Genomic DNA, 14,084 nt, shown 5'->3' with positions numbered 1-14,084 from the left:
CCTTTTTTGTATTGTTTTTTTGCATTTTTTTATTGTTTTTGTATATTTTTGCATTTGTACATTGCTTTTTGAATTTTTACATTTTTTGAGCGAAAAATATTTTGTATAAATGTAAATTCCACGTATATACATTTAATTGGGTTTAATGAAGTTTTCTCCTGACTTGGCCATTTGAGAGGGGCGTCAATGGTTCCCATCCCCGACTTTGACCCTCCGGCAAAGTTGAAATGATGGGCCTGCCCTTGACAAAGGCAAAACCGATAGAGCCTTGGCAACATCCCCCCCATAGATAAGATCTTATCTATAGCCGTGTTTGGTTAGAAATAAAGGACGTCAACAAGACAGACGCGTCTTCTTCAGTTCACGAAAGACCCCATATCCTGGAATGGGATATTTAGTTCATGCCCAGATTTTCCCCAATCCCCTATATTTAGATGATTAATTAATAAAATAATATTGAGCCTTATTAATTATTATTGAATTTGTGATTGTGATTTCCCTACCGCCTTCGGGATAGAACCCTTTTAACCTCTCTATCGCCAAGCGTACATGAAGCAGTGCCGTTGTAACTATGGCCCCACGCAAAGTCGGGGTAGCAGTGACAGGACCCCGATACAATTCTTAATTTAAATATTAACCCCTCTCTGGTTATTTTCTCTATCCTTCTCTTTTACTATGTGCTTTTCCTCCATCAATATGAATTTTTTTCCTTCCTAAAAGTAACAATATTAGTCGTAATTTTTGTAACTCTAACCTCTTCGCTCCACTATGAACGCAGCATATGAAAGAGCGAACTCATCGGCCGTTCAATCTTTGAACTAAGAAATTGTTTTTGCCTCTCTAAGTTAATCATTAAAAAAAGGATAGGTAACAAGTAACATTGATAATGCTGACGTAACACTTTTGCTCGAAGATGTTGGATGAGTCAGCCTGGTATTTCAATCAGCTCTGGGGTTAACGAAACCGAGGAGCCGAAGATTTTCTTAGGTTCCTCAATCTTGATTTGATAATTTTTAAAAAATCGTTCATGTATATCAATAAAAATCTTCAATGATTTGAAATCCTGCTTAGCTAGTGAAGGGCACCAGACTCCTTTAAGATAATGGTTTTGGAGCTAGGGGTGCATAAGCACTTACAGTATTTTGCTGAAGTGAACGTTAAGAGGGGTTTTACTGTAATTACGCTGCATCAGCATAATTCCAATTGAATATATAACCAGTGCCGTCTTACCACATGGCCCGGAGACATAGAAAGAGGGTGGCCTCACAAAAATGAGATCTGGTTGGAGTTTTCTGGAAAAAAGCCAGTAAATTTGTCTGGTAGGGCCTCAGGAAAATCACTTGGCCTATGGGCCCCATGATGTTCTTAAGGCTTCAATGTATTCAACACAATATATATATTGTTCATTTTAATCCACTATTAAAACAAAACCATTTTATTAACATGATCACATTGGAAACGATTCAAAACCATTTTCCAGCAGTACAACTGCGTTGCTGATAACAATACTGATACACTTGTCAGGAGATATGCCGAGTCTATCGGTAACGATTGTTCGCATTGCGACATATCATCCTCACATTGGAAAAGTGACATTGGTCAGCAAGGATATACCTCAAAAATTTTCCTTTTAAAAGTTCTCGATGATAGAGATTCTTCCGAGTGAGGTGCGCCGACAAAGAACGATACCATTGGAAGGCACAAATTAAACCAAATGTCTCACAGATGTGCTTTTTTTAAATTCATGTCTTATCTCAATTCTCATCATCTTCGCAATCAATCACTGGCGTCACAACTTTGGGCACTTTGTTCATTCAGATCCTCGTCTGTTTTGTCCGGATGAGTTATAGAGAGACTTTCCGCCGAAAACGTCGGTGTCTCGAGTCGAGTCAGACTACGAGCATCTTCTATGACGGATGACGATTCGAGGTGGGCGTCCAAAAGAATCGCTACCTAAAGATGAGAAATCAAAATTCATGAAGGTTATCTCAAAGACATCATTAAGAGAAAGGCCAAAAATCATAAGTCAAGGCACATTCCATGGCGAGGTGATTTTTTACCGACAGGATACCGTCTCATTTACTCGCTAACACAAATAATATATAATTACCATTATTATTTCAAGAATAATTATAAATTTAGGTATTATTTGTGAAAAAAAATCAAAAATGCAAATTCCGGCAAAGCATGCGAAGTTGCTTTGACATGATGGTTTTATATATGACTTGCTCAATATGTCATTGTGTTGGGCTAACTAAAAATTTTTCACAAAGCACATTCAATGAAAGGAATTTTTTGCTTTGTGGGTTAAACGAATTTTTCCGCCCTCCTTCTTTTCTAGTCCAATTTTCTTGGCCAAATTTTCCGTAAATCAGAACTTGCTGCTCTGTTGCCAATACGCTTAAATATATGCCTCATTATGTGACTTTCATTCGTTCAGAGACACGAGGGAAAATTAACAAAATTGCAACACGTGGAAGCATACTGGACTTGAGTTTGCCCAATATGTCGTTATATTGCGGAAAAAATAACCAGACTTCCCATATATATATAATTCATAGACAATATTTTATATTCCTTTGCCCTATGCCCTTAGCTGGTATCTTTATTCGGTCTCCAAACCAGACTTTTCACGGTCCCTTCTATAGTTGATTTATAGCATGAAAAATGGTAATATTCCCGGGCTCATGCGAGATCCCAAAACAGTAAGCATGGCCCACAAGGAAGGAGGACTAACTGAACCTGGGACAAATACCATTTTTTTTTTCCGTGCTTGTAAATTCACTATAGAAGGGCCCGTGAAAAGTCTGGCTTATGGGGGTGGGCTCGTCTAAAATCCCAACGTGGGGCCCTGCTCCAGAATGTCGGAGGTCATGCAAGCATGTGAGTGATCAAAAGAATGACTCAGAGATACAAGGGGAGGCTGGGGTCAAGCGGGTTTTTGCAAAGGGAGGCGAATTCGAGAAACGAGTGGTCAAGAAAATCAGACTGGAATGATAGAGAGGCGGCAAAATCATTAATGTGCGTCTGGTTGCAAGCCACGTCAAATGACTACGAGGGCCACATTTGGCACGAGGGGCCATAGATTTAGCATGTATGGTCTACTCTTTTCTTCTTCATAGAACTGTCTGGGCCCGTTTTGTAATCCCACCATCAACCGTAATGATGGGCAATTTTTTATTATTGAAATTTTTACATAAATTAGTGTTATATATTTTCTTTATTACCAGAAGCGCGGGGGCCCAGTGCAGCACCTCCGAGAGATAGAAGGCCTCTGCACTGTTTGCCATAAACGTCATTCAGACTACCTAGCAAGTTTGCCACATTCTGAAACACAGCATCCTATTTCGTTTCTTCTTATTTTGGCGTACAATCTTCCTGATAGGTTCACAAGTACCTCATAATGATTGGATGTGGGGCATAGAAATCACCAATTCTGAGCCCGATCATTTCTTTTCCTCACAACGATGATACTGGCACGAGCACAGAATTTTTTTCCCTGAACTTTCTGAGGGAAGATGGACTACTTACTGACGTCACAAGCAGACTGCGGAGGCCTTCTATCTCTAGGAGGTGCTGCTCGGTGCGACCGCACCTGTCTCACACCACTAAGAGCGGCCCTGGACCAGAGAAGGTCCGCGAAGATGAGATGGGTAGCTGGCTCACAGACAGACTTGAAAATTTAATTACAGTATTTAAATAAAAATTATGTTCAATTGCATGCTACAAATACTAGTAAAATTCATGTAGGTTCAAATAAAAGATTAGCGTAACATTTTGTCAATCGAAATTGTTTGAAATTTTACTGGTCGTTTGGTTTAGATGGATTGGGAGAGGCTGGAGGTATTTTGCGCTTGAGCGGAGAGGTTTAGAGGTGAATTACGTTTATGTGATAATATCAAAAATCGGAGATCAGATAGAAAATATATTGCGTTTTAAATACCTTTTCGGAAGTCGATTTTTTAGAGCACTGATCCCAATCGTTGGAAAGGATCTCTATGGTCCTGGTCGTGTTGATTTCCAACTTCGTGAGAATCTCCGACCCGTTTTTCTGTCCAGCTTCGAGAATACTGTCGATGAAGTGGAGGAATTTCGTCTCCAAGTTATTGATCAGCTCTCTTCTTTTCCCCATTTCACGACGTACGCTCTCTTTGACCTCGTTGCATCTGTTCTAGAAGAAAGAAGGGGGAAAAAAAATTCTCATTCTTATATAGACTGTCAGAATACACTTGGAAGCAATGCATAACAATATGCCGCGTTATCCATTCATCAGAGACATTACGAAAACCTCATAAGACAAAGCTTTAAATTAGTGACATCGAAGTGTTGAGTCAGGGATTGAGCCGCAAAATAGCTGCTTTTCCCCATATTATTAGCCGCCATAACCCGTCCGTACTCGATGCTGTGAGAGACGATTGCTGCAATGTACTTTTGTTCCATAACAAGGAGGATTGCATCTTATCTTCATCCCCTTTATGGAGATCAGTCTGAATGCAGGATAGGCCTATGCATGAGGCTAAAATTACTGACAGTGGAGCTACGAAAACCACCATCTCTTGGAGTCTGGTATGCGATAACGAGAAGAGAAAATAATTGATCCTCTAGTTTTTGACACAATTCCAGATGCAGACTCCTAGCAACATAATGGCCTTATTTGAAAAGGGTGTACGTGACTGCTACCAGTGCCGTCTTAACGCATGGGCCCACCCAGGCACGGCCCGGGGGCCTCAGGAGAAGAGGGGCCTCACAAAAATGAGAATTAGTTGAAATTTTGGAGAATTTGCCTCGTAGGGCCTCAGAAAAATCACTTGGCCCGGGGGCCCATGATGCTCTTAAGACGGCCCTGACTGCTACGTATATCTAGACCTGTGGTTCCCAATCGGGGTTGCGGAAGAGCAATTCTGCGGGGGGGGGGATGCCCTCGACATGCCCCCTCCCCCGTATCTCTGCCCATGTCTCACTATAATACGAGGTATGTATTTTTATGCATGTATTTGCATTAATACTTTATCAAGATGCTTTTCCCGGTGGTGGGAGTTTAGCTGCTGTGATGATCGAGTGGTCATAGTGACGTGACGGAATCGCACCGCGAGGTCCCGGGTTCAAATCTCACCAGCGCCAGTGGTGGTAGACTGAAGTTGGTTTTCTGTGGTTCTCAACTTCGAGGTGCGAATGCGAACCGATTTTCCCGTTAAAAATTCTCGCCACAGAGAGCAACAGGCCTACAAACGGTACAAGTATTCAATAATTACACTCACTTCACTTCTGAAACATGGATGGCAGCGCTGAAAAATCAGACAGAATCCTAGTAAGCACTCGGACTGTTAGGTACACACACTACACTTCCGGCACAACTCATTAGGTAGTAAATTTCCCATGGTGATAGACCTGAGTTGCACTTGGTTTGAAAAAAAAGAAAGTTTTTTTCTGATAGGTAGACACTTTTGAATTGAATGCACGGCACTGATGTTAAGAGTAGCATGAAACGACAGAGATGCCACAGAATTTCTCTGCATGAACTTACCTCGAAGTCCTTCAACTTCTGTGAAGTTTCTTCCATCGTCATCAAGAGCCGATCAACGTTCTCGACGAGCTGAACTTCCAAGTTGTGCATGACTATCTTCTCGCAGCTCGAACAGCGCTCACTGCAAACTACGCAAGTCGGGCAATCGATATTGATGATGTCCACCCCTCCTTCGGCTAATGACAACTTGGGTTTCTTTAGTAGACTCTCCTCCGCTAGTACATCCACCACGGAACGCAGGGATGAATTTGTAGGAAGCCCAGATACACCTTCACTTGGTACGTCGAAGCCAGCCCTGCACTGCGGGCACGAATGCGAGGACGAATTTCCGATCAAAACTCTCAAACATTCTGAGCAAAAAGTATGTTGGCAAGGCAATGTTTTTGGGTCTTTCAGGAGTTCCAGGCAGACCGAGCAAGTGAGGATTTCTGACAGGCGATCTTTCAGAGACATTTCTTACGGACGTACTTCAACTGAAATTGGTAAAAACACTTATATATTCTATGAAATAATATAGAAAATCTCTTTGGGGTGCGAACATAGTGCACGCTGGTTTCTGATCTTAGAAGTTGGCACCGCTACGGATTGGTTAAAAACCTGAAATTCAGGTTTTAAATCAATCGGCAATGACACCAACATGCATAATCGGAAATCAGCGTGCACCACATGTTCGTGCCCTTTTGAAATTAACTTTTATAGCACGTATCTAAAGAACTCAATAATTCGATCGCCATGAACAAAGGCAAGGCTGACAAGGCTCTGGACTAAACCTGGAAAGTGGAAAAGTGATTGATCTTATATATTTTCGAAAATCTTGCCATGTTGGTTTTAAAAAAGACGAGAACGGGACATCTAGACAATTCCCACCAAATGTAATTTATTGTTCGTGAAAAATTAGCCTTTTTTTGTGTGTCAAAAACAGTAATACTTCCAAAGTTACTGTATAGGTGGGACCGACGATAACCCGTAAGTCAGAGTATGATTTTGCAAGCAAATGCATTAATATTGGTTAATTGAGACCAAAAGTTCGTGCGAAGTGACCCTCCGGGTATGTCGGGAAGCTAACTATCGGCTCCGAGAACATGTTAATAATCTTGGGTACAAGAACCTAAACTTGGCTACGTACCAGCATTAAGTGTACCACATATTATATTAAACCACATTTCCACAAATTTCGGGAGATCTGTACCTACTCAAAAATGGTCGACGGCATCAAAGGTTGATCCTGCGTACCCCCGAGGAAGGTAGAAGATAATTCTTTCAAAGAAATTTTGAGCAATTAACCTTCAAAAAACTTTTAAAAATTAACAAAAATTGATAAACCCTTACAGTGACAATGACGAAATATTTCGTCTAACTTGATGCACTTTATTTTGGCAAGCACGAAATGTCTCGGCTAAATAAAATTGAAACCGAAATTAAAATTTATTAAACACATCACAGTTAACACAGATACAAAACACATATTGCATTCTAAAGATTACACCCAAGGGATCAGACGATCCGTCCGGGTTTCCATAATATGTATACACTAGGAAACAGACCATTTTTTTTTTATATTTGACAGTACTCAAGTTATAATCATGAAATGTATACACACATTTTGGTTCTCAATTTTCTACTCAACAGATCTGGTCGATGCAGTGCCGTCTTAGGGCACAATCCTGGGGCCTCAAGTGAAATGGGCCTCACAAAAATGAGATCTGGTTGAGATTTTCGAGAATTTACGAGGTAGGGCCTCAGAAAAATAAATTGGCCCGGGGGCCCATGATGCTCTTAAAACGGCCCTGGATCGATGCAATGAACTAATAGTCGTTTAAATTTTTCACAACATTTTTCTGATTTTACTTCATGATTTAAACTTATATTCTTTAGGTGCAATGTATAAAAATTCTTTTTGTGTGAGTTATAGGGTTTTATAACTCCATATTGCATGACAGTTTGTCAGACCGTTTTATTTTGAACCAGGCAGGGTTTTTACAAACGAAATTAAAGGTACTCAATATGTCCACCTTGGGATGCACGGCATATGGTGTCTATACGGTATTCAAATTCGTCCCAAACTTTTGCGAGCATATTTGCTTCCACGGCTGCTGCTATGCGTATCTTCAGTTCGGCTAATGTGGCTTTTATAAACCCCTACAAGAAGAAATCGCACACTGTGAGGTCCGGCGATCTTGGAGGCCAGTGATGTGTAACTGAATCGTCAGGTCCCGTACGTCCGATCCATCCTTTAGGAATGCGATTGTTCAAAAGTTCTCGAACGACCAAGCTCCATTGTGTGGTGTTGCCCCGTCCTGCTAGAAAATGAAGTCATCAAAATCGGTTTCTAAAAAAGAGGGGGGGGGAAGAAGCCAATATCGGACAAATACTGAAGTGGCTGCCGAAGTAAGTGCGTTAGCGCTACCTGTCGGCAACTGCATGAAACTCGAGATTTCAGGCTTTCCACCTATACATTATTCGATCAATGATTTTTTTTAAACCGGATGATTATTTTTACAAAATACAGGGTGTTTCAAAAAGAAAGTTTTTGAATATTGAATCCATAATCGTTATTGCAGTCCTGGGTGATGGGGATTTTTTGGGATATATTATTAATTACTTTTTGCAAAACATTTTTGACCATGTCGATATTAGCGTCATAGTCCCCCACACCCCAAACTGTAATAGCATATTGTATAATTGGCAGAACCCAAGCAAATACTATATTGTTCCAAGAAAGATTAGGGAAATGATATTTTTCAATGAGTAGATTCTAATATTGATGAATTTAAGTTTATTACTTATTGCCCCAATTGCTTAGGATTTCCATTTAACGTTTGTTTATTAACTGTAATACCCCTAGTAGTAAAATTCGTTGGTTTCCGATATATGTTTACAGTTACAACATTCTCTCATTATAACCCTCACATTACGGAAATAGCGAGCCCCGATGATTCATTGAAGTTGTTTTTTTACAGTCATACATGTTTTCATTCCCCTCTCAACCTGTCCATCAACTACTAGTTGGCGGAGTCAGCTTTTATTTAAAGTTTGATAACAGAAAAGAGATTGTTTTCTTCCCTATATATGCGTACAGAATGAAACTACAGTATTTCTCTTCCTTGTTTATTATTATAATTCTCGGTTTCGGGGAGCAATATCATCGCACAAATAGGGAAAAAAATTCTTAAAAATAGGTGGCAATTTCTAGGAGGTTTAGTGATTTCCTCTGTGGCAATTATAATGCGGATCAGGGATGCTTTAAAAACAGCTTAAAGCAAAGGCGCACCATCTCCGGCCCAGATATACTTCTTCCATAAAAAATGTGGGACATCGCCAAAAAAGTTTCCAAGGCAAGTAAAATTGTCAATTACAGCCGAGAAAATTGTCATTCCCTTCCTTCCCTTCTTTTTTAACACATTTTTTCCACTGGGTTATACGCAGGAAAATAGTGTCGATTTTCTGAGGCGATACTATAAATGTACGTATTTCCAGATTTTATATCAAACACTGATAGGGGGTTTCCACATCTGGGGGGGATCAGTGCCCCCACCTTCACCTTTTTAATGGCGTCCGGCAGGGCCGTCACTAGGATTTGTGTTTTTGTGGGGAAGCAAACAATTTCGTAGCCCTCACCACTACTTGACTGCATGTACACCTCGTATACAACGAACTTCTGCGGAAGTTCTAGTGAATTGGTACATGCCTAAACGTCTGGTTTGAGTGTATAGCCTACCCTACAGTTTGACGACGTCTCCTAAAGTTTGCCGCTTGGGGAAATTGCCCCCCATTACTTTCCCCGCCCGCTGGTTCCGGTCCTCTATTTCAAGCTCCTTTTGAAAAACACGATTTTAAGGACTTCAAAAATAAAATTGCAATTTGCATGATCGTTTCCGGCCAAGAATTTTTTTAGACATGTTTGCCGGCATCACGAGTGTGAATTCCCCCCCCACCCCAAGGAATTTTCCCACTTCCTTTTTTGCTGTTATTTCACATCCGTTTCCGCACAACTTCCTCATCATAGCAAATTGTTTTGTTTTTCCGAAGCGAATAATTTGAAAAAAAAAAGTTTTGTTTTGTTGGATTCAAGCATTTGCGGATATTCTTCCTTTTCAAATCTTCTAGGAAATATTTTGAATATTGAATATAAACATGGTAAGCAAGAAAATTGTGTTGGCAAGCGATTCGAGACGCCATACAAGGGAATGATTTTACTATCTTCGAAATTTATTAATGCTTCATTTGGTTTGAATTAATGTCATTAATGTACGAGGTGGTCATAAAATAACTTTGCCGGTGCACGAGCCCCTAAAGGCCTCAAAAATCAACAAATTCGAATGAAATTCGCTCTCGTAAATAGGGGCCGTTCAAGTATTACGTCAGAAAATTTTCAGCCATTTTTGACCCCCTCCTCCCCCCCCCGTCAGCAAAACTCCGACCCCCTCCCCCCTTGTCCGCAAAATTTCATCAGCACTGTCCCCTACATACTAACGCATATTGGTGGGATCAGAAACGTACGCGGGAGGGGGCATAGAGGGCTCGGGCGCCTCCCCCCCCCCCCAGACGAAAAATAAATGTTTTTAATGCAAAATATATTTTTTAAAAAAATTAAAATTTCGAAAGAAAATACCTTTATGTGTTATTATAATCTATTTCTGTTAATTTCAGTGCTATTTGAAGGATAAGAACTCAAAATTTCTCTTTAAAAAATTCATTGCGACCCACCCTTTAAGCCATATATGGTAAACCTTTGGTCCGCGGACCAAATGTGGCCCTGAAGGTTAGATGATGTGGCTTGCCCCCCCAAACCTAATTTTGTAAAAATGAACTAAGCGGCATGTTTACAAATCACTTAAATGACTTGTGGCACAATTTCAGAGCATTTAAGTGGCCCGTGTAACATGTTCAGATCACTGACGTAGGCCTCAAAGATCACTTTCACATTCAAAGATCACCTAAGTAACCCGTGACACAGTTACAGAACACTTAAACGATCCGTGGCACATTTACAGATCCCTTGAATGACATGTGGCACCATTTTAGAGCACTTAAGCGGCCCCCAGTGCGGTTCTACATCACTCAAGTTGCCCACGGAACATTCCCAAATTACTCAAGTGATCCGCGGCATAATTACGGATCACTTCAGTGATGCGTGGCACAGTTCCAGAGCACTTAAGTGGCCCGAACACATTTCCAGAGCACTTGAAGGATCCGTGAAACATTTAGATATCTTTAAAGTGGCTCTGTAGGGGACTTATCAATAGGGAGAATGTTAGTTCAGGTGCCCAATAACTATCAAAAGGTTTTTTCCGTTTTTGGCGAACCGAATAAGATGCCATTAAGAATATTTCATATCTTCATAAAGGGTGGTTGATGACGTAAAAGCATCATCCAAACCCCCTCCCCCTTGTCATCAAAAGCCAGCAAATCAGAAACCCCGCCGCCGCCCCCCCCCTCCATCAAATAAAACCAAAATACCCAATATAAAAGCATATACAGTGGAACCTCTCGTTAACGGACAGTTTTCTGATCCCCGGTCCCGTTGAATAGGGCTTTAATGTACTTCACTACTCAATAGCGGACAGTAAAATCAGGGAAACTAATTTTTTCCAAACTAATTTATTAATTTTTGGCCACAAACCGAGAATTTAAACCGACGAACTAAGCCTCGGAAAAGCAGAATGGCTGTAAGAGAACGCGAAGAGACCTTTTCAAGAATGAAACCGAGCATTTCATTCGATTTTTTGGTAACCGCTAAACTACTGTATGTTCAGAAAAAATAAGCCGCTCGTCAAAGAGAATTCTCAAATCGGTGACCCTAGTTGCATCCACGATATAGTGGTATCACTCAACTCGTAAGTGAAACGTGGGTTGTTCCAACGCCATCTATAGCTACCTGTAGGTGGAGTTGGTTATTCGCAGGGCCGTAACTAGGATTTTCGCCGTCCGTGGCAAACATTATTTTGAAGCCCCCAGAAGTTTAAAATTTGTTAATTTTATAACGATGTTCTTTGTTCCCACCTAAAATTGTCGCCCTCCCCCCCTAAATTTTGCTGCATGAGACAGATGCCCCCTCCCCAGTTCCGGGCCCTGGTTAGCTTCACGTCGTATGCGAATTTGCTAACAATCCCATTGATACTCTGATCGAGTTTATCGATAAACAGTGTAAAAAGTATAAGCCCAATGATACTACCTTGAGGGACTCCATTATGACACAACTGTCCAATCAGAAAATTCCCCGTTCACCATAACACGATGTGACCTACCTCTCAACCACTATTCTATTCAATTCAACAAGTGGAGGCAGTGTACTCTGGCATAACTTAGGACAGCCTGACGACAGTGCCGTCTTAAGGCATGGGCCCACCCGGGCACGGTCCGGGGGCCTCAAGAGGAAAGGGGCCTCACAAAAATGAGATCTGGTTGAGATTTTTCCTGGTAGAGTCTCAGAAAAATCATTTGGCCCGGGGGCCCCATGATACTCCTAAGACGGCCCTGCCTGACGACCTGATAATGTGTGATCTCACACATTACACATACTTCAATACATTTCTACATTAAACACAATCTTTCTTCCCTTTCCTAGTCAGTTTGTATACCGACTGTTCGTCCCTGAGGGCTGGGTCTCGGTTGAAAATTCAATTCTGGTCTGGCCCAATTCAACAAGTTGCCTCCAATCCCAGTCTCATGTAAATGCTTCAAGAGTTTACTGTGTTGGGCCAGCACCTCCTAGAGATAGAGCAGGCCTATATCTAGGAGACGCTGTTGGGCCCGATCGAATACCTTCTGGAAATCAAGATAAACTGCGTCGACATTTTTGCTATTTCCCAAAGCCTTAGTTGCGTGATAGTAGAAGCAAAGGAGGTTGGTTTCCCCCTTGCTGAACATATGCTGGTTTTTCGGTAATACGCTATTCTCGTCTATCCACTAAAGGAGATGAGAAATAAAAACCTAATTTCTTCCGGTTACGGTTCCGCAAAATTTCTAAAAATTGAAATGGCCACACTCACTTTTATCTATTGCGAAGTGTGGCGCTGTGAAAATACGTGAATTTCGTTAGAACAGTAGGCCCACCTGTAGCACCATAAGTGTAAGACGCAGGCTAAAAAAAAGGAGCTCGTGGAGCAGGCTGGTGCGCTACCTTTCGGCTGCGACTTTCCGCAAATGTGCATTACTTCCTCAACAGAGCGGTTAGCGCACCAACCCCTTGATGAGGTCTTCTCTGCGAAGGAGTTTATGGTGACGCAGGTACCACTTCAGCACCATGCATGGTTTTTTACAGCGTCGATCACTTTCCAATGCATGAGAGTGAGTTTTAATATTTGAATTTTTTCGAAATTTTGTTTCTATAACCGTAACCACGGGAGCTAGAGCTTTGTTTTTCTTATTCTCGAGCGCATGCGTACTCGGAAAATCACTTATATCTCTAATTTCATTCGTATTAGTTTATTTATTTACGGCCACTAGGGGCTTGTTTATATCGGCAAAGTTATTTTCTGACCACCCTGTATTTAAGCATGCAACGAGATACGCATTTCAGGTATAAGCAGGGGCGTACGCAGGATCGACTTTTGGAGGGAGCATAAGGAATCTCCATCAGAGCAATTGTTTCTAACATTCACAATTTTTTTTAAAATAACAAATTGATTGAAATAGCATGTGAAAGTATTTTATTATGGACCACATCAGATGAGTCCGAGAGTCATGGGTTGAGCGTGTATGATATGCACCAAAGGTGCTCAATTTTTACGAGTGCCAGCCATTTCATTGGTTTGAAAACGCATCGCGGGCCGCTTAACTGCTTTGTAATAATTACAAAGCACTTGAGCTGCTCGCACTGGAGTCACGGGTCATTCTAGAGATCAATAAATATACCGCAGGTCACTTTAGTGATCAGGAGTTGTTCTACGGGCCACTTAATTCATGATGAACATGTGCCGTGGGCAGATCGAGTGAACTGAACTGTGCCGCTTAGATCATTTTAAAAATTAAGTCTGAGGTAGCGGGAAACGGGTTGAGTACGTATGATTTACAGCAAAATCCTAAATCTAACAACAATATAACAAATCTTGAAACCCATTTCTTTGAGTTACAGCCTATGCATTTTATTTCAAAACAGGGATTTTCGTTGTCCTTCGTGAAGGGAAAATTCCCTTTTATAATATAATAAACATCTTGTTATCAAACCAAACGTTTATCAAAAACAAAACAAAAAACTGTTACTGTAAGTAAATATTATAATTGATCAAAACACTTACCAGAGTCTAAATATCCGTGATTAATACGATCTATTTTGTATATTAACGTGCAAAAGAAAAAAAAAAGTCTGTCTTAACTCCGAAATAAAGCTCAAGAGAAAATAAACACCAGTTTTACTTCTAGTTTTGTCTCATGAGACACAAACGTGATAACAAAGGCGGGAACTATTGGCAGCTGCGATGACGTCGGAATCACGTGCACAAGGAGCAGCAGCAGCAACAACATCTTTTTCTACGCTGCACGCGGCTCAATTTGCGCTTGCCTTTGACTTAATGATGACGTCGCGTCGGGTCAATCCAAAGCTGTTGATTTTGTGATC

At 41.0% G+C, this 14,084-nt stretch overlaps 1 protein-coding gene across 4 annotated transcripts; it reads right to left on the bottom strand.

The window, feature by feature from the left end:
- Positions 1–1,419: 1,419 nt before the first annotated feature.
- Positions 1,420–13,937, bottom strand: LOC149078855 (RING finger protein nhl-1-like). Of its 4 annotated transcripts, none has more exons than XM_089241021.1 (5): positions 13,765–13,912; positions 6,854–6,920; positions 5,525–5,997; positions 3,944–4,171; positions 1,420–1,953 (listed from the first exon to the last, which is right to left on the bottom strand). In XM_089241021.1, the coding sequence occupies exons 3-5, from the start codon at positions 5,975–5,977 to the stop codon at positions 1,777–1,779; spliced, it is 858 nt and encodes a 285-aa protein (XP_089097147.1). In that variant the 5' UTR covers positions 5,978–5,997; positions 6,854–6,920; positions 13,765–13,912; the 3' UTR covers positions 1,420–1,776. The 4 variants fall into 4 exon arrangements, with proteins under 4 accessions (XP_089097147.1, XP_089097148.1, XP_089097146.1 ...); XM_089241022.1 differs by lacking the exon at positions 6,854–6,920 and adding an exon at positions 7,537–7,824 and having other exon boundaries at positions 13,765–13,899; XM_089241020.1 differs by lacking the exon at positions 6,854–6,920 and adding an exon at positions 7,685–7,824 and having other exon boundaries at positions 13,765–13,896.
- Between the last annotated feature and the right edge of the window lie 147 nt (positions 13,938–14,084).

This window comes from Pholcus phalangioides, unplaced genomic scaffold (assembly GCF_987345545.1).
Source record: "Pholcus phalangioides strain wild (caught in Gottingen) unplaced genomic scaffold, Ppha-v1.0 ptg000013l_1, whole genome shotgun sequence".
Lineage (NCBI taxonomy): Eukaryota > Metazoa > Arthropoda > Arachnida > Araneae > Pholcidae > Pholcus > Pholcus phalangioides.
The sequence above is the reverse complement of the archived record's forward strand: the minus strand, read 5'-3'. Positions and strand labels throughout refer to the sequence as shown.